At 39.4% G+C, this 20,711-nt stretch overlaps 1 protein-coding gene across 5 annotated transcripts in view; it reads left to right on the top strand.

Moving 5' to 3' along the window:
* The window catches only part of Specc1 (sperm antigen with calponin homology and coiled-coil domains 1), a 273,509-nt gene that overhangs the window by 211,219 nt on the left and 41,579 nt on the right, over positions 1-20,711 (top strand). For 4 of the 5 annotated variants that reach the window (XM_048366744.1, XM_048366743.1, XM_048366745.1 and 1 more), the window contains 5 exons: positions 4,921-5,066; positions 6,124-6,227; positions 9,238-9,319; positions 13,375-13,531; positions 16,537-16,639. In XM_048366744.1, the coding sequence (XP_048222701.1) occupies positions 4,921-5,066; positions 6,124-6,227; positions 9,238-9,319; positions 13,375-13,531; positions 16,537-16,639 (592 nt within the window). The remainder of the gene's footprint in view (positions 1-4,920; positions 5,067-6,123; positions 6,228-9,237; positions 9,320-13,374; positions 13,532-16,536; positions 16,640-20,711) is intronic. The other variant, XM_048366746.1, reaches the window with a different exon arrangement.

The following is a 20,711-nucleotide window of genomic DNA, read 5'->3' as shown; positions in this document are numbered from 1 at the left end:
CATCTAAACCATGTAGGCAACACTCTTCCTAAGTTTCCACCAATGATGCCAGCTTTTTTTTCCCCTTTGATTTTTTTTGTTGAGATTTAGAAGTTAAGGTACTTGTGTTCAAATTACCATCTTATCTCTGTACTGGTGATGAAATTACAAGGTGAAATTTGGAATATACGATTTGGCAGCTGGCATAGAATCGTTCATCATAGTGATGAAGGGTTTGGTTTTTTAAAAAATCTGTTGTGGGGTTTGAACTCAGGGCCTAGGTGCAGTGTCCCTGAACTCTTTCACTCAAGGCTAGTATTCTACCACTTTAAGCCACAGCTTCACTTCTGGTTTTTGAGTGGATAATTGGAGATAAGAGTCTTACAGGGACTTTTCTGCCTGGGTTGGCTTCAAACTGCATTCCTCAGATCTCAGCCTCCTGAGTAGCTAGGATTATAGGCGTGAGTCACTGGCACCTAGCTTGATGCAGGATTAAGATCCCTGTCGTGTAATAGAGCAACAAACTTCTGTTAAGATATTCATTTTGCATAAAACAAGAAGTATTTTGAGAAAATGACACTCTAGGTGAGCAAAAGCACAGAGCCAGATGGAAAAAGAGCCAAGAAAGTTTCAATACTGGGCCAAGCAGAGTCATAGGAAGTATGTCAGTGTCTGGAGCTGGACTTTATTCAGTTGTGCAAGAGCCCCACAATTGTAAGCATGTAATCTGCCAGTTCTGAAGTAAGCAGTGCTATGCTGTGGTATTTCCCAAGTGAGTTAATGTCTGAATACTTAAAAAAATCATCTATGAGCCAGGCACCAGTGACTCATGCCTACAATCCTACATATTCAAGAGGCTCAGATCTAAAGATCAGAGTTTGAGGCCAGCCCACCAAACAAATCTGTGAGACTCATATCTCCAGCTAACTGGCAAAAAAAAGCTGAAAATGGAGTTAATGGTTCAAGTGGAAGAGCCAGCCTTGAGTGAGAGAGTGAGGCTCAAAGTTCATCATTCCCAGTGCTGGCATGCATATGCTCATGCACACACACACACACACACACACACACACACACACACACCATATGCTCATGCACACACACACAATGTGCTCATACACACACACACACACACACACACACACACACACACACACCAGCAAAGTGTACCTATGTTTGGATCAAAGTAGATGACAGCACGAAGTGGTATCCTGATGAAGTGAATGTAGCGCAAAATCAACATTGTTTGAAAGCCCCACTCTATGACTAGACAAAGAAAAACCACGAATTAGAGAGATTAAGTGAAAATCTTAAAGAAAAAGTAATCACAGACATACATATTGGAATTATGACATAAGACAGACTAGGTAGACCTGCATTCAGTGAGTGGGTGACACACGTCTCCCTGTGGTCAGTGGGAAGTGCTGCCTCTTGCTGGGTGTGGGCCTTTCCTACTGGTTTCATGCCCCAGGGCACCTGGCCTCCTATCTGATCTTCTCAGGTTATGAGTAAATTTTGGAAATATATGTTGTAATAAAGTTTTGCTACCTCCTACAAGCATCTTCTTGCATAAAAATAATAGCACTGAGATAAATGTTGATAGTGTTTTTTTCTTAAGTACATTTAAAATGAAGTTTCAGGAGAAAAATTGAACTTTTGTATGCCTCTCATAGTTCATTTGTGTATTATAGGATATTTGGCAAAATCATAGCCAAAGAGAGGTAGATTGGCATTCCAGTTTACTATATATGACCCATGGGACCTTTGTCAAAATATTCCTCTGGATTAAAAGATAATAACATAGGATTTTTGTAGAAAAGTAAACTAGGTGTTTCTGTCTTCCCCGTATAAGGTATAAGCATATACATTTATTTTGCTGAAATTACTAGTTACTACAGTTTTTTATGTGTGTGTTGTAGAAAACATACTTCATTACTATTTTAATCATGGCTTCTAAACATTTCATGGCTCCTAAGCCATTTCATCTAAGGAAAGAACAAACCATTAACTACTGTACAGAAATGGATACATAAGACTCACTGAGAGATGGCATGTTTGTACCTATTCATATTTACAAAATCATGCAAGCTGTGCTTTTGGGTGATTTAAGAGATTTGGATGGTATGTATGACTACACAAATTATTTGTTTTCAAGTTGACTTTAGAGCTTACCATTATGAGCCTTAGAGACTGTAGCAAGCCTTGAATGATGTTTAACCAGTAGTGGTACCTTACCATTTTTCCTTTATTTAATGATTATCTAAGTTAGTATACTTGGCTGCATGCTTAGATATTTCTTAATGCTTTGTATAGGATACAGTTCTTATTTAGTGCTAGGACTGTAACAATTCTAAGACAGTCTAGGATAAGGAATTTTGAGCTTTAATGTTCACAAACTAAAGTGTGAATTAAGTATTTCTTACCTAAAATGCTAAGAGCAGAAGATTTTTGTTTACTATTTGCATGTACATAATTAGATACATGGGAGATAGCCTTTGTACACATTGCCTGAAGGTAATTTAATACAGTATTTTTAGTGCAAATATATTTTACATACTATTTTTCACACAAGTCAAGTGTGGAGTTTTTCACTTGCAGCATCATATATATATTTGAAAAGTTTCAGGTTTTGGACCTTTCTGACTAGGATGCTCAACCTATACCAGTGGCATTCTTAACTGGTTTGTAGTTTTTTTTTTTTTCAATTCATCCTTGGTTTTGGGATTACTCGCATACACATACACACAGAATTATATAATGTGATGAGTGGGTGAGTATGTAGTATGTACTTATTAGGGATTGAACAGAGGCTTTGCACTTGCTAGGTAGGCATTGTACCAACTCAGCCATGTCCCCAGATATATGGTGGATATTTACTGGTATTTCTCTACTCTACTTGAATAATTTCCTAGTTTCTTCCTGCTGTCTTTTACTGTTTCAGCCAAGCAGAATGATTGATCAGTTAAATATTATTTATGAACAGCTGAAGGCAGGAGTCCTAGTAAATGCTTATTGTAGCCTTGCTATTTTCTTCTGAAGTCTAATGAGTCTTACTATTTAATATTTGATGCTTCAAGTAACAGAGAAACTTAGATATCTAAAAGGAATGATTGCAGAATATAAGATCCTGCATTCTAATACATTAACAGGTAATGAAATTTAAACTGTTTTTGAAATGATCTTCCTTGGAAATCCTTTGGTTCTGAGTCATTTAAGTGGACTGGTAAGAAAGTGGCCCAGTTTGTTGAAAACCTTCCTGAGAATAATTGGGACAGAACTGAGAGGAATTGCTTTCTGCTCAGAATATGGCCAAGTGTTTGTTTTGTTTTTGAGACAGCCTTACCATGTTGCCCACCTGGCCTTGAACTCCTGAGCTCTAGTGATTATCCTCCCTCAGCCTCCAGGTAGCTGAGACTACAGGTTGTGCCATCCAGTTCTCACTATGTAACCAAAAGGGGAAATAAAAAAAATCAACTCTTTCCAGTAAACCTTTAATGATTAGTAAAAAAAAAAAAAAACACACACACACACACACACAATACACTACCCTACAATTCCTGAAATTCCTAATAGTTTCCTTCAAAGAGATTTTCAATAAGCCATTCTTTCCCACTCAAAAGATGGCTGTGGAATAAAGAGTGTAGGGCAGAGAGAAGTGTTTTAAATTTTACTTCACAGAAATTTATTCTGTTTGTGTTGAGTACAAAATTTCAGAAGAAGCTAAGAAAATTAAGGACAAGTGCATTCAACTGCAGAAGCTTATGATTGATTTAAAAAAAAGATCAGGAAACAAATACTTTAAACTTCCACTGACCTTATTACAGTATAGTGCCAGAAATATTCTGTTTGAGCTATTCTCATAAATTAGTCATCTGGCAAACCAGCTGTAGAAATAGAATATAATAAAAAGAGCAATGATTTAGCAACCAAAAGGCTGGGAGCCCTTGTTTTGGCTCATTCACAAGGAGATTAAATGACATGCCAAAGTCCCCTGCACGAGGAAGCCACGCATGAGCAGATTAAATCAGACCATCTTCCTATGAATCTGTGCTGGAATAAAAACCACACAAAGAAAATAGCAGAAAAATTGGATATAACTAGAAGTTTTGCCTGATGCAGAATTGTTGTTCTTACTCTCAGAGGGCAAACAACATATGAGGCAGCTTCTGTTGTATGTACTGGATTGCATTTTAATTTTCTTAGGGAAAAAAGCTATCCAGTGGCCTGAAGAATTGTTGGGAGGGCTGATAAAAAGGACTCTCAGCTGAACTTCCAGGAATAGCTTTCTAAAGTCACAACACCAAACTGCACCACTGGAGGATCTGCTGCCTCCACCATAACAGGAGGGAACAGGCCCATTTGGAAAGCTACAGTACAGCTCCTAGCACCAGAGGCACTTTGTCCCTGCTACAGTATGTATGCTACAGTCAATAATGAATGCTACATGCCCTACTTCTTTTCCCCATCTCAAGGTTCCCCTCCAGTCTTTTTGATTGATGGAACCCTAATCACATCTTGAAACCCTAGCTGTAGGACAGTCCTGAGATTTCATTGTTCCAACCTCTGAGTCTGCTCCTTGAGGTTTGGAACACATGTGAACATGCCAATGCATCCTGTTCTTTGACAGTAAGCTAGATATTTACAATTAATGACACTTGTATATTTCTTGTACATTTGCAGAGTAGACTCAAAAACTTCTTTCTTCAAAGCAAAGATCAAATCATTCTACTTATACTAATTCTGACCATTTCCTAAGAAAACATCTCAACAAGGGAAGGCTCTTCCTGCATTGTTTCCTAAAGATGCAACTGACACAGAAAACAAGATTTTCAATTTAGAATTCTTCCAGTTCTGTGTATTTTCTCCACATCAGTTCCACTTGTCATTTATCCCCCTCTGGGGACATCCTTCATCTTTTCAATTTGATGTGCTTTTTACGTACAGACCTGTGAATGAAGAGTCAGATTCATCAGAGGTCGATGCTGCTGGCCGGTGGCATGGTGTCTATGTCAACAGAACATCTCCAGCACCGTCTGAGTCTGCAACCACTGTAAAGTCACTGATCAAGTCATTTGACTTAGGACGCCCAGGTATTTAAATCATGGTTTTACATAAGCAAAGTTCCACATCCATACACAGGCCTGACATATCAAGCCTGTTTCTGCTCTACACTGGCTCCAAGTTGGTTCAATAGCAGAGCTCTATCTAGATCATGCCTCATAGTCACTGTTTACAAAGCCTGGCGGAGGCTCTGATGAGGCCACAATGAAGAATGTGGCTCCTAGAGAGACAGATACAGACTCCAGTCTTTTCCCTACCTCTTCCCAACCCTAGTTCCTGCCATTCCACCTTCCTTTTCTGTCGTGTGTAAGCTGGGCCACTCAGTTCCCTATTGTTTTGTTTGTCTTCTCCCTGTCTCCTGAGAATTAGCTGGGTCAGCCAGAGGCTTTGCTTCCTAAGAAATAAGGCACTGCATCAAAGAATTTGGCCCTCTTGTAGGGATCCTGGCCACACTTACTATACATTATGCTGTGTGTTGCCAGCTTTTTCTGGAATGATCTGGCTGACTCACAATTTCCCTTTAGTTATACTTAGCTGAATATCTGAGAAAATGCATATTCATGTTTTAACATGCCCACACCATGTAGTAAATAAAAGAAAAACAATGTGCAAGTCTTTATAATAGCAATATATTCTTTCCTATGATTACCACAAGCGTGTATTCTAATGGAGGATTGGAGCAATAGCTAGTTCATAGATGTACTTGGTTGTCTCTTCTAAAACAGTTTGCAGCTAAATTTCAGATTAAGATTAAACTATACATGTGGAGAGACAGGAAAGCCCTATGAGTCAGTCTGTGCATAAGTCAACAGAAATGGTTTTATGCTCTTCCCCTGTGCTCCGGAAGAACTTCATTCCATAGACATTTCTTTTTCCTCAGGTGTCTTAAATTCTAAGACCAACCCTCACTCAGCTAACTCCTCCCTTTATTGTCTTCAACCATAGTCCAGAGGAGAGAAGGATAATAAAGTAAATGTTATCACTAAATACCAAGGTATATATGTCACCAAAAAAACGTTAACAGCAAATCAAAACTATTGTTTGTAATTTTGAACTGGAACATGTTCCAACAATCTCTTTTCTTAGCAGGTGGAGCTGGGCAGAATATTTCTGTCCACAAGGCCCCCAGGAGTCCCCTGAGTGGCATACCAGTGAGGACAGCTCCAGCAGTGGCAGTCTCTCCAATGCAGGTATTAGGCCCCAGGACTGGCAAAAAAAAAAAAAAAACACAAAAACAAAACAAAACAAAAAACCCTTGGAATCATGAGTTTGGTTTAGATGATCTTCCTTTATTTTCACTGTTTCCTGGAGGCAAAACTAAATACTCTGAAGATTATGTCATCTGGAATGTTTATCTACATGTTTTCAAATAAAGACTCATAGTCAGTTTTTTTTAAAACTAGGCATTTGAGCAGGTAATATCAAATGATCAAAATCCAAGAGAAAAAAATACAGGCAACCTAGATGCTGATGTTACTAGCCATATATTATAACAACTGATGTTAATATAATAAAATAAATGAGCTGGGCACTAGAGGCTCCCATCTGAAATCCTAGAAACTTGGAAGGCTAGATTAGGAGGATGAGTCTTCCAGGCCAGCTTGAATATCATACACATAAGTCCCCTTCTCAACCAACGGCTGGGGACCATGGCACACCCATCATCTTAGCTATGTGGGAGACTGAGATGGGGAGGATTAGAGTTCTAAGTTAGGCAGGAAAGTCCAAAAATCTCTTGTCTCTATGGAAGAAGTTTGACATGGTGGTGCCTATCTATTCTAACTATGGTAGGAAGCAAAGTGTAGGCAGATGATGATCCAGGCACACATTGTATATCAAAATGACCAGTGTTTCATAGTATTTGTTTCCTATACTTGTAATCCTAGCTACTCAGGAAGCTGAGATCTTAGAATCAGTTTGAAGCCAGCCAGGGCACAAAAATCTGTGAAACTCTTTATCCCTAATTAACTATCCAAAAGTCAGAAATGGAGCTGTGGCTTAAGTGGTAGAGGGCCAGCCTTGAGTAAAGAAGCAAAGCAAGAGCACAGGCCCTGAGTTTTAGCCCCAGTATTGGTGCACAAAAAAGTAAACAATGCAAAAAAGGGGGGTAGGGCAGGCACCAGTGACTCATGCTTGTAATTTCAGCTACTGGGGAGGTGAGATCTGAGGATCACAGTTAAAAGCCAATCCAAGCAGGAAAGTCCATGAGTCTCTTATCTTCAGTTAAGTGCCAAAAAAGCTGTAAATGGAACTGTGACTCAAGTGGCAGAATGCTAGCCTGAGCAAAAAAAATCAAGGTCTAGCTCCCAAACTCTAGTTTGGTTGCTGTAAATGGGTTTTGACTTATTAAATCTTCCCAACAACATTTGGGGGTAGTAGATACTGTTGGGACCATTGCTGTGCATAACTAAAAAAGATAAAGTATAGAGAATCACATAATCAATATTCATGCAGCTGGTTGGTAGCAATCTGGCTGTAGAGCTGTGTGCTTGCTTGCTTGGTCATGTGACTTCATGAATTGTCAAGCTGGTAGTTACAGTCTAGCAAAGAGAACAGGGCAACTACAGGACCACTGTAGCATTAGCTTTAAGATATATAAGTAAACCAAGATAAATTATTTCAAATAGTGTAATAACATTTGTGTTTTTATAAAAACAGAGGGTTTTGTGGTGATTAAAAATTAACAAAATCTGCACTTTATTTGTGTGTGTGGTGCTACGGTTGAACATCTGGGGCCTTGCATTCTGGGAAATTTGCTATTTTAACAGGTCTTTCACGTACAGTACAGTATTATTTATTACCCATAAGCATGTTAAGTAGCAGCTCTCTGGAACACTGTGAATTTGTATTGTGTACCCACTGAACAACAGCTTGCTGCTTCCTCTAGTGAAACATTTAGGTTCTTTCCACTTCTTGCCTATTGCAAATAATGCTGCAATAAATACCAGTGGGAAAATAGCTCTTTCAGGTCCTGATTTTGATTATTTTCAGTAAATACCCAGAAGTAGGATTGCTAGGTCCTGTAGAAGTTCTATTTTAAAATTTTTAAAGAAATTAGTCTGTTTTTAAGGGAATTATTCCATAGTTTTGCTTTTTGTGGGTGTTTTTTTTTTTTTGGTCGTTTTTCATAGTACTAAGGATTGAACCCAGGACCTCAGGCATGCTAGGTAAAAGCTCTACCCTTTTCATTTGAAAGAGTTTCACTACCTTATTGCTAGGGCTAGTCAAAACTCAAGATCCTCCTACTTTCCTGAGCAGTGGAGATTCCAAGTATGCACCACCATAAATCAGTGTTCCTTCTATTTTTAGTATCCTTTTACATTTCTACCAGCATGTCCAAGTTCTATTTCTCCATATCTTTACCAGGTCTGGTTATCTTCTTGGGTTTCAAATAAGGGTTTCTTTTGTGGTACCTGTCCTGGCACTTGAACTCAGGACCTAGTCACTGTCCCTGAGCATCTTTTGCTCAAAGTTAGCATTCTATCACTCTGAGCTACAGCTCTACTTCTGACTTTTTTTTTTGCTGGTCCCGGGGCTTGAACTCAGGGCCTGAGGGCTGTCCTTGAACCTCTTGGTGCTCAAGGCTAGGGCTCTACCACTTGAGCCACAGCACCAATTCTGGCTTTTTTTTAGGTAGTTTATTGGAGATAAGACACTTATGAGGACTTTTCTGCCCAGGCTGACTTTGAACCACAATCCTCAGATCTCAGTCTCCTGAATAGCTAGAATTACATGCGTGAGCCACTGGTGCCTGGCTACATATAAGAGCCTTTCTAATGAAAATGAAATGATCTCTCAATGTTTTGATTTGTATTTCCCTGATTAGTGATGTTGAACATCTTTTCATGTACCTGTGGGCCACTAAAAACAAAACAAAAATGGTATTTTTTAATACATGCTTAAATATGTGTACAATATTCCACAGAGGATAATCATAAAGCCAGTAATAAACATTGCTTCTGGAGAAAGAAATGGATGATGAGAGTGAAAGGAAGACCATCTTCCCACAGTTTTTTCTTTGTTTTCCAGTAAGGATAGTGCCCCTTTGCATCTATTATCTATTCAAATATATTATTCCAAAAGCTCTCCATGGCGATTCTGTTGTGCTTGGACCCTATTGTGTATACACAGGTACACACACACCTGTGTTGTGCTATTCGTGACATCACAAGCTCACCATGTACCTTTTGGTTTCCATAGAGACACTGTACATTCAGCAGCATCCGGTCTGTCACCAAAGGGATGACTCAGCGCTTGGACCTTCCAGACCTTCCCCTCTCAGGTAAATTACCTGATATTTATTACCTAAATGTTTTCTTTTACAAATGTACTTGTAATATATTTAAAAATTATTCACCTTCTATCTTTTTTCCCCTTCCCTTAAGTACATAGTACTTTACACTTAGTTTTTGTGGTACTGGCTTTTCTTCTTTGCTCTGCCTAAAGTGGAACTTTGAAAAGTAACATGTGGCATTTATTCCAACTGATTTTAGCCTCTCTGTGTACACATTGTGGATGTCATATCCAGTTGTGCAGTGGATGAGAGGAAATCTAACTCACTAGCTGTATTCTCAGTGTGAGTGGAACAGGAGAGGTGCCATACTTGGCTTTAAAAAAAAAAAAGAACTGTGTCTCAAGAGATCAAGAGATAGTATAATAATAATATCAAGAGAATATCAAGGAATATTATTTTAAGCAAATAACCTTAACCAATTTTGTATCCACAATTCTTAAAATATGCCTCTTTCAAGATATGTGTCTTCGAGCATAATCTTTTTCCTGTTGTTACACTGTATTCTTTGTTTTCTTTTTTCCGGCCTCTTACTTATGGATCCAGTAGCTGAGATTACAAGCATATATCAACACACCTAATTTGTTGATTGGGAAGGGGTCTCATTAACTTTTTGATTGGGCTGACCATACATTGTGATCTTCACAATCTCTACTTCTCCAATGTTTATGTCTTAAGTAGCTAGGATTACTGGCATAAATGTTTTATTTTGTTTGAATTACTGAAGATTAAACTTAGGACCTCTGCTGTACCATTTGAGCCATGCCTCCAGACCCCTTTTGTGTTGGCTATTTTTTAGGGAGTGTCTCACTTTATGCCCAAACCACTCTGGGCTTTGTCCCTTCTTCTACTTCCCAAAATCATTGAGAATGACTCTGCCCAGCCATTGGGTTTCCCCTGTAGCTGGGATTAGCTGTTGGTGGAGATGATATCTTGTAAACATTTATGCCCAGACTGGTCTCACACCAACATCCCCATTCTTTCTTCCTAAGTAGCCAGGATTACAACATCCCCAAACTCTTCTCCCCAGTAGCCAGGATTTCAGTTTTGAATTACCAGGCCTGGCAATTAATATTCTCAGTGGTGTTAAGAATGGTGAATCCCTTCTAAGATGTCAACTTGCTTTTACTTGGAACCTCAGAGGAATCTCTGTCTCTAGCAGCTATAGCCTTAAAAAAATGTATTGTTTAAGTAATACAGTTTAACATTCAAAATACAGATTGATGGATGGTCTGCAGAATGGCCATTATGTCAGCAGGCATGAAAACATGAATTTAAAAAAACTTATACTTTCCCAGTAGAGTTCATAGATGACCAAATATACTGTTAATGGTTGATAATATTTTGGAAGGAATCTTTTTTTTCTGAGCACTATATCTCAATAGTAGGCTTAATATACTCAATACATCGTGTCATAAACAGATCTGTTGCCATCCACTCTTTGTTGTTTCATTTATAGAACAGAAGCAGAGTAGATCTGGAATCATTCTTTCTTTTTCCATTTCCTGGAGTTCATTTAGATAAATATTATTTATTGTAGGGCTTGAACTCAGGGGCCTAGGCACTATCTCTAAGCTCTTTTGCTCAAGGCTTGTACTCTATCACTTTGAGCGACAGTGCCACTTCTGGTTTTCTAGTGGTTAATTGGAGATAAGAAGTCTCTTGGACTTTCTTGCTGGGCTGGCTTTGAACCGTGATCCTCAGATCTCAAATTCCTGAATAGGATTATAGGTATGAGCCACCAGCACCCGGCAAGATAAATACTATCGTAGATGACCAGAGGCATGTAGGCATTTCCCTTTTGTGTTCCTTCCCTAAGAGAATAATTCTTAAAACCTCCAGAATTTTCTTTAGACAAAACTTAATTCATAGGCCTCCAAGTCTGTGCTCCATTCTGAAAAATGGAGGGAAAAGGCCAAAACAGAAAGTTGAAACCTGTCCTCATTTAAGTTCTGTGCATAACTATATAACATAATAGCACATCCTCATTATGTAGTGTAAAATAGTGCATAACTTAATTATATGTACAGTACTGGGTGATCTTTTTCCATATAAATTGTGGTAATAGCTACATTAAAAAAACTTATAATCTAGATTAACCTTTGTTAAGTATCCTTAGTGGGTGGGCTTTGCATGGGAGTATTTGTATCCTCTCTGTTACAATAGCTGCAGTTTCTTAGTTGTCTAAAGAAACCATATTTTGATTAACAAGCTAAGTAAGTACTAAAGTTGAGACCACAACTTTGGCTGTGCAGCAAAAAATAGCTCATTTACAACCTTAACCTCCTCCCCCTACCATCAGGCACCTGTCTCTGGAGATGATTCTATTTGCTAGAATAAAGGATTACACAGTAAAAATTGTTTCCAGCCATTTCCAGCACCTGCTTATCAACATTGAGGTCATCAAAGTCGCAGGACCAGGATTAATGTACTGCTGTTGTTGTTCTCTTTAGTGATGTAAACACTATTTTTCTCTGCTATTTAGAGCTAATTGGCCTCACTCCCAACTTCATTGCCCATAATTGGAGGCTATTAGCTGGAGGAGTGTTGTTTTTGTTTATGGGTCAGAGTGAGGGGGCAGTCTCAGCTTGATCACTGTACTTCATGTAGCTTTATGTTTCTTGCCTAATTCTCTGAATTCCAGTTTCCTCTATCAGTCTGGGAAATTTTTTCCTGTTCTCTGCTCTTAAGATCTTTTAAGAAATATGAGACAGTTAGGCATTGGTGGTTCATGCCTGTAATCCTAGCTACTCAAGAAACTGAGATCTGAGGATCCTGGTTTGAAGCTAGCCTGGGGCAGGCAAGTCAATGAGACTTATCTCCAACTAACTACCAAAAAGCCAGAAATGGAGCTGTGGCTTAAGTGGTACAGCACTAACCTTGAACAAAAAAGCTCTGGGACAGTGCCAACACCTTGAGCTTAAGCTTCAGAACTGCTGCACGCGCGCACACACACGAAATATCTGGAGGATTCAGTTCGTGTTTGGTTGGAGACTAATATCACAGTTTTAAAAAGGAGCTTTAATGGAAAAATTTGTGCTTATTTTTCAGTGAAGTAGGCCCTCCTGTGATTTGAATTGCTTCTTTTCTTGTAAAATAGTTCTCATTCTTAAGCTGGGCACTAGTGGCTCATGCTTGTACTCCTAGCTACTTAGGAGGCTGATATCTGAAGATCACGGTTTGAAGCCAGCCTGGGCAGGAAAGTCTGTAAGACTCCTATCTCCAAGTAACCACCAGAAATGCAGAAGTGGCACTGTGGCTCAAAGTGGTAGAGCACTAGACTTGAGAAAAAGAGCTCAGGACAGTGCCTCCAGGCCCTGAGTTTAAGCCCCACAACTCACTACCCCCTTACCCCACCCCCAAAAAAAGCTTTTTATCTGCTGCTACCTGTGACCTAGAAGTCATGAGGCATTTTCCTGCCAGATTGCTCTCTCTGATGTCCACATATTAAAACATAAGACTTTGGGGACTGGCCTAGTGGCAAGAGTGCTTGCCTCCTACACATGAAGCTCTTGGTTCGATTCCCCAGCACCACATATATGGAAAACGGCCAGAAGGGGTGCTGTGGCTCAGGTGGCAGAGTGCTAGCCTTGAGCGGGAAGAAGCCAGGGATGGTGCTCAGGCCCTGAGTCCAAGGCCCAGGACTGGCCAAACAACAACAACAACAACAAAAAAAAAAAAACCCATAAGACTTTGGGACAATGCCAGTGTTGTGGGACTCCAAACTGTGTAGCTGCATGAGACTCTTGGAAGGGGCTGTGTATTTGGCTTAATGCTTTGATAATGCTGTTTTGAAATTCATGATCATTTTTGAACAAGGGGCTGATTTGGCACTAGGTCTTATAGATTATATAGGTAGTTCTGCCTGGAAAATTTTTTATAGAAAACACTGTCTCTATTTGCATTTTTATTACCTACTCTAGAGAAAAAAATGAGTGTAGGTTTATATTGGAGGATGAAAATGAGAATTGTTGCTTTTGAGAATGCAGTACAATGACTGAATTTCTCTTCTTTAGGAATCAGTAGTTTTGTTGTTACCCACACAGATCTTCTGAAGGGAAGGGCTGAGGACTTGAAACCAGATCCTTACCTTCGAAAGAGTCCTTCGCTGGAGTCACTGAGCAGACCCCCATCCCTGGGCTTTGGGAGCACCAGACTGCTGAGCACTTCCACTGGGGGCTTGAAACCACCAAGCAAACTCAGGTACGACTAAAACTGCAAACCTCTTACTCTTCCTTCATCCCTCATGCCTACAAAGATCTCCTGAATGAAATGTGTAAGATACACTACTTGGCTTAAACAAGTCTAGATGGAAGACACTACAACCATGGTGTTGGGTAAGATGAGCTGAAGGGCTGTTCATATAAAAGAAAAAGTATGCATAGTGCTTGGGGGGCGTTAGTTGGTTCTTGGAGCTACAGAGAATTTCTTCCAGATATAAAGCTGTGCTATGAGAAAGCTGTGAAACTAGACCCTGGGCCTCAATAGGGTAAGGACACTGCTGTGCATATAGTAGGCCTTCAGCCAGTACTGGTTGGGTTGATGACTAGGATGTTATAGCTAGACAGCAGATTGGAGCTCTATTGCAAAGAGTCTTCATTGCCAAGAAAGAAGTTCATACTTATTTTGGTAAAGCAGTGGGGAACCACTAAGTCTGTGGGATTGTGTTTTTGTTTTTGAATAGCAGTTATGAACAGACCTGCTCTTTAAGGAAGATTAATGAGAACACAGTGGCATAGAAGGAGGCTTAGAGAGGCATTTTCAAGATGAGCATTTAAAGGGACTTTTGCAAGAATGTGAAAGACACAGAAGAGGGAGAGGGCAAGGAGGCCCAGGTGGGTGGTCTTTGCTCCCATACCTCTGCCTCCTCCTCTCTGTCAGTGCTCTCCACCAGCCAGGCCCCAGCCAACAACCTTCAGCTGCTTCCCTATTTTCCTGCTTCTCTGTGGTGTTCATCTTCTGAAGCACTGAAGTCAGAAGTCTCTCAAGCCTGTCACCTACCTTCCCCATCTTGGCCTTCTGCCTGTGCCACAATTGATCACCCCTTCCTTCCTACCAGAATGACCCAGCTCGTCACTCATCACTTGATCACCTTTCTTTTGCCCATTCCTACTCTTAAATACTGTTTCTCCTTCAAGGCCCAACCTTCCTTGAAGGGCTAATCATCTAGGCAGCATTGACATCCTTTTCCCATTGGAGGGTTTAAGTCCTCTGCTGATCTGTAGTGTAGATAACTTGCACAGTATACATTCTTATCCCCATTCAGGCTGTCATTTAGTGATTAGTAAATTTTTTTAGTAAATATTTTTGTCTTACCTTTTGGTATTTTTCCTAGCTCTCTGCCTTGTGCTATATGTATGACCTTTTACTCAGTAACTACTTATAAATTAGTAGATAGATAATTATACAAAACTAACTACTTCGGAGGAAAAAGCTTTATAATAAATACTTTAATGGTCCATATGTGTGTTACAAAAGGATTTATGAAAGTCTGAATAAGTTCAACTCCTATCTTGGGATATATCATATTTAGATCCAACTAAATGATGTCATATTTCAAAAATTTAGTTTAAAACTCCAGATAATGGATATTATCCTGTTTGTAGGAAATTTAAGTAACAAAAACAGGTATTAGGACCACAATTTATAAGTCTTGAATTAATCTAGAAAAAAATACAAAAAGGCTATGTGTATATTTACATACTATTTGTATTATACTTTTTTTCATCAGAAATAGTTGGTGAAATTAATTTCTTATTTCTACTTTATATTCATGTAAGTAAGATTAGTCCGTGGCAGGATATACATCTCTTACATTAGAAGTTCTCAACATTTCTTAAATTAGAAGTTCTTGGGTGGAACAATCATATTCGATTAACTTTTAAAAAGAAAGTACTTTGGAAATGATGTAGTCTTCCATAACTCTTCTAAGCTTTCATTTCAGCTCTCCCTAATTTGTCCATTATAGCAAGCCAGTTCTGAGGGCTAATATAACTCCAGGTGTGGCCTCCAGGGTTTTTTAATCACTAGTAACTCTGACCAGAGAACCTCATAGACTTGACTTGACAGAATCTCCTGGTACATGGAAAAGCAGTTACCAGATTACATACGAAAAAACTTAAGTTCACTTTTTTGTAAAATCTCTCTCCCTGGTTCATATTGCTCAAATCTAGAGTTATGCTATTCCTCTTTTAAAACGCATTTTAAAATACTTTTACTAAATATTGGATGGATACTGTAGGGATGTTTAAACTTTCCTCTAAAGATTTAATAATTTGTCTGTGAAATAAACTGGCAATCAATTAACAAGAGAAGGCATTTAAATTCATTAGCATTCAGAAGTACACAAAGCTTGAGTTTCAAAGAAAAAGTCAGTAGTCAAAGCAGAAATGCCCTCCAGAGGAGAGAGAAAAGCAGAGGCAGCAAGGCATGTTAGACTGTTGATTATTTTCTAAGCAGATGAATGGTTCTACGAAGAACAAACAGTGATACAAAGTCCTCAATCTGTAGATGTGATGTTAGCTTTCAGTCTGTCTTCCTGTGATATAAGTTTAGTCTTCTATAGTAGTGAAATGCAAGTCAGAAGACTGAAGGCAATTGTGCTCCTCTCTTAGAGGATCTGGTCAAGTAGAAATGGGAACTTCCGCAGAAATCCCATCCCTGCACTGGGAGGAGGAGAAGCAGGAGACACAAAGTCTGGCCTTCTGTTAGCTTTTCACAACTATAACTGATACCTCTCCCCAAGCTTCTTCAGTTAAGAAGTAGAATTTAAAACCCACTAAAAACTGTTAACCAAAGAAGGAAGTTGTAAGGAGGGGGTGGTTAAGAAAGTAATGTAAATGGAATGGATTTGATTCAAGTACTTTATACACGTATATGTAAACATCACAATAAAACCACACTCTACAATTAATTTAGGCTAAGAAAGCAGCATAATTTCGGTCTCCCATACAGTAAAGTAATAAAATGTATTATATTACTTTTGGCAGTACTGAGGTTTGAACTCAGTGCTTTAAACTTGCTAGGCAAATCTTTCTCCACTTGAGCCACATATCCACCCCTTAACATGTATTATTAAAGTAATTCATTTGGTTGTTTCTTTAAAGTCTCTTTCTCTGGATTTGCTTTTCCTAATGTAGCTATTAATTTCCTACATGTTTGATCCAATATTTTCTCTTTATCTACATACATTATTTTTTTCTAACCAGTGTGGAAAGAAGAGACCCTCTGGCAGCCTTGGCCCGGGAATATGGTGGCTCCAAGCGCAATGCCCTACTGAAATGGTGCCAGAAGAAGACAGAAGGTTATGCGGTAAGAGATAATGCAGCCAGCTGGGCAGCCGTAGTCCTGTATGAGAACATGTTCCATGCATGAGCATGTCCATGTATGAGCATGTGGTCATCTTGCTACTCTCCCAGACAGGGTTGCAAGGAGGGTGTATTTGTGTACTGCTCAAAGACCCCCAGATGAGAGGCAAGTGGCCTGCAGCCCATCCCACAAACCTTATTCCATGTAAGCCACCCCTTCTACTGCATGGGAGCTACCCAAGCAGTGTGCCTGATTCTACCCCCAGGCACAGCTTTTACTAAGGTATCCTCCCAAGAAGGACACCTTTTCCTTACTCAGATAAAAGCCCCAAGAGCTTGGCTTCCAGAAAGTTTCTTTCTGTGCCTTAAGGAGCTATTTGTTTTGTTCAAGAGTTTTGGTTTTTTAGGGAGTATAGAGGTTTAAATGTTTTTATTATGAAATAGTCATACACAAAGATTAAACTATATGAAGTATAAATGAAAAATTTATGAGTTATTAAATGAAAATCTGCACAGTTACAAATCCAATCTAGGAACAGAGCATTGCAATTCCCCCAAACCTTTCATATAATATTCCAACCACAGCATCTCATGCTTCCCTAAGTACCATATCCTGTTTGAGAATCATTGTTTATCCCATGGTCATGAAAGTATTGTCTTATTTCTTATAGAAGCTTTCTCATTCTACAATTCACATTATACAGTTGCCCTATTTTAAGTTGACAACTCCTAATTGCCCAACTCTACTCAGATTCAGCCTTCCCATACATATACCTCACCATGCTAAAATCTATGGCACAATATCACATTCTTCCTAAACTCAGACTCTTGAAGGTGACAAGGACAGAGAAAGATAGAAGCTAGCAAGAAACTAGGACTCCTCTGTACATCACCTTTATAATACCAATTTAAAATTTTTTAACTTTGTAAAAGGAAAAAAGGTTGTTAAAAAAAGAACAACAACAACAAAGAAATTAGGGCTTAGCTAAGATCCAACCAAGACAGCTGGAAAGCAGAATTAGATATAGTAGTGAAATGCAAGTCAGAAGACTGAAGGCAATAGTGCTCCTCTCTTAAGAGGATCTGGTCAAGTAGAAATGGGAACTTCACAGAAATCCCATCCCTGCACTGGGAGGATCTAATATCTAAATCACTCTATCAGAATTTTAGTCCTATATTTTGGTGCCTTCAGCATTACCTTCTCATGTCAAGAAAGAGAAACAAAAAGCTAATCATGTTCATAACCAGTGTCAGGCTCCCCGAGGACTTATGTGTTTCTGGCTTTGTCTTTTTCCTTTTAGTGACTCTGCATGTCTCACAACAACCCCATATTAAGAATCAAACTGTCACCCAAACAAAAGTCACCACAATAGCGTCATTCCTCAGCTTGTCAGCCACTCTAGTGAAAGCAAAAAAGTAAGAGAGAAAAGGCTAATTATAAGAGGTTTTAGCATCAAGGGAACAGAAGTGGTAATGGAAAATTGAAGAAAACAGTTTCAAGAAGAGCAGTCTGTCAGCAACAAAGCCTTGACTGTGGCTGAGCTGAGGGATGATCATTGATGTTTGGATGCTATCATTTCCCCCCTGTAGAAATGGGTCCATGGTGAACTGGATAAAAAAGCAATATACTACCAAAACAGTAGCCTAAGGCCCACATCTGTAATTCTAGTTATTCACAGGGCTATCAGGGTCACAGTTGGAAACCAGCCTTATGAAGAAAGTCTGTGAGACTCTTACCTCTAATTAGCCACCAAAATGCCAGAAGTAGAGCTGTAGCTCAGGAGGTAGAGCACTAGCCTTGAGCAAAAATCTTGAGGCCAATGCTTAGGCTCTGAGTTCAAGCCCAAGGACTGACACACATACATTAAAAAAGTAACCTAAAAGCATAAAGGGCAGGAGGCATAACTTAAGTGGCAGAGCATTAGCCTAGCCAAGTGCAAGACCCTGCGTTTAAACCACCAATACTGAAGAAGGGGAAAAAAAAAGATGAGGGCTGGGAATATGGCCTAGTGGCAAGAGTGTTTGCCTCATATACGCGAAGCCCTGGGTTCAATTCCTCAGCACCATATATATAGAAAACGGCCAGAAGTGGCACTGTGGCTCAAGAGGCAGAGTGCTAGCCTTGAGCAAAAAGAAGCCAGGGACAGTGCTCAGGCCCTGAGTCCAAGCCCCAGGACTGGCAAAAAAAAAAAAAAAAAAAAAAAAAAAAGATAAAATGGATCCCAGAGCTTAAAATTTCAGAAAGCATTGTTAGTATATGACATTGTTATAGTTAGGTAGCAAGGAGGAGACAGATGTTTCCAGTCACAATGGTGAGAATATTCCCTTCTGAAGCAGATTTTTTTTTGTTTTTATGAACGCCTTGAATTCATTCTTGTATTTAATGAAACTCACAACTCATTCTGTCTAAAGAGTATTTTTAATTCATTGTTAATGTCTATAACTTTAGAGAGAAGTATCAATTGTCTGTTTATTTACTTTTCACAATTGCTGTTTGTCTAGACTAGTTTGTATAAGGCATCTCATAATTTTGTTCTCTCAGAATTAGAAAGCCAAAATAAATTCAGATGTCTAGTATCTTTGAAGACCAGTAGCCATGTACATAATGACTTAAAATAACTTTCTTTTCTGTTTACTGTGTAGAGCAAGCTATGGCATTAAGGTAGGCAAGACACATTGGTTCCTTTTTTTTTTTTTTTTTTTTTGGCCAGTCCTGGGGCTTGGACTCAGGGTGTGAGCACTGTCCCTGGCTTACTCTTTGCTCAAGGCTAGCAATCTGCCACTTGAGCCACAGCTCCATCTCTGGCCTTTTCAATATATGTGGTGCTGAGGAATCGAACCCAGGGTTTCATGTATACGAGGCAAGCACTCTTGCCACTAGGTCATATTCCCAGCCCCTGGTTTATTTTCTTTTTCTTTTTTTTTTTTTGGCCAGTCCTGGGCCTTGGACTCAGGGCCTGAGCACTGTCCCTGGCTTCTTCCTGCTCAAGGCTACCACTCCGCCACTTGAGCCACAGCGCCGCTTCTGGCCGTTTTCTGTATATGTGGTGCTGGGGAATCAAACCTAGGGCTTCGTGTATCCAAGGCAGGCACTCTTGCCACTAGGCTATATCCCCAGCCCCCCTGGTTTATTTTCTAAATGTCAGAATCTTATCAACTGTCATTAGAGTCACAATTAGAGTCTGGACAGGTTTACTTCTCAGTCACATTAGAGTCTTGACTGGTTTACTTCTCAGAGTAATCTTGATCTCTCTTGTAGTCAGGAGCATGGTGATTGCAATTTTTTACTCCATTTCAGTCTTAACTACTAATACCTATAACACACAAATCATATATCACACTTCACACAATTTTGCCTATGTTACAAAAATGGTGAAAGGGAGTAAAGAAGTTGTACACTTTTAAAAGAATGCAAAGAGCCAGTCTGGAAAAGTCAGTACAAATTTCAGTAACCACTCAGGTGGTCAGGTATTGGGCTGAAGGAGTCAGCATCAAAGGATGGGAAGGAAGAGGTCACACTCAATTGAGCTAAGTCTGAGGATGGTTGTGAGTTCCTTTCCTGGTGATCTCCTAATCAGGGGCCATGATGAAAACACTGAAGTGGTCCATGACAAAAATCCCACTTTTGCATAATATTTCCCTCTTCTGACAGCAAAAAAGTCTAGATTAGGTCACAGAAGCTGTTTAAACACTGAGAGCTTCTCTGTCTCAAAGAAGAAGGTAGAGATTGAAAATATAAGTTTTAGACACAGTTGGGTTCAAAGCTGTTGGTAGCACATGAGAAGGAGCTGAGGAGAGTCCTTGACTGACCACCAGCAAGAAATAGGGACTTTGTAGCACTAAAGTATCTTAACTGCTAAGGTCTTGCCAATACCTACAAAATGCTGCCTGGAGTGCTCTGTACTTGTGAAATCAATAGCTGCAAGGCCCTTTGTTCTGGGGCCCTCAGACTGGCCCTCAGCTGGGCTGAGAAAATCATTTTGTTTTGAATGCATAAAATGCACACTAATGTACTCAAGTCTTCTATCACCTAAAAGAGCTACTAACTGTCCCAAACTTGCATGAGTGGAACCTTG

Source organism: Perognathus longimembris, chromosome 17 (assembly GCF_023159225.1).
Source record: "Perognathus longimembris pacificus isolate PPM17 chromosome 17, ASM2315922v1, whole genome shotgun sequence".
NCBI lineage: Eukaryota > Metazoa > Chordata > Mammalia > Rodentia > Heteromyidae > Perognathus > Perognathus longimembris.
Note: the sequence above shows the minus strand (reverse complement) of the source record. Positions and strands in the feature narration are given on the sequence as shown.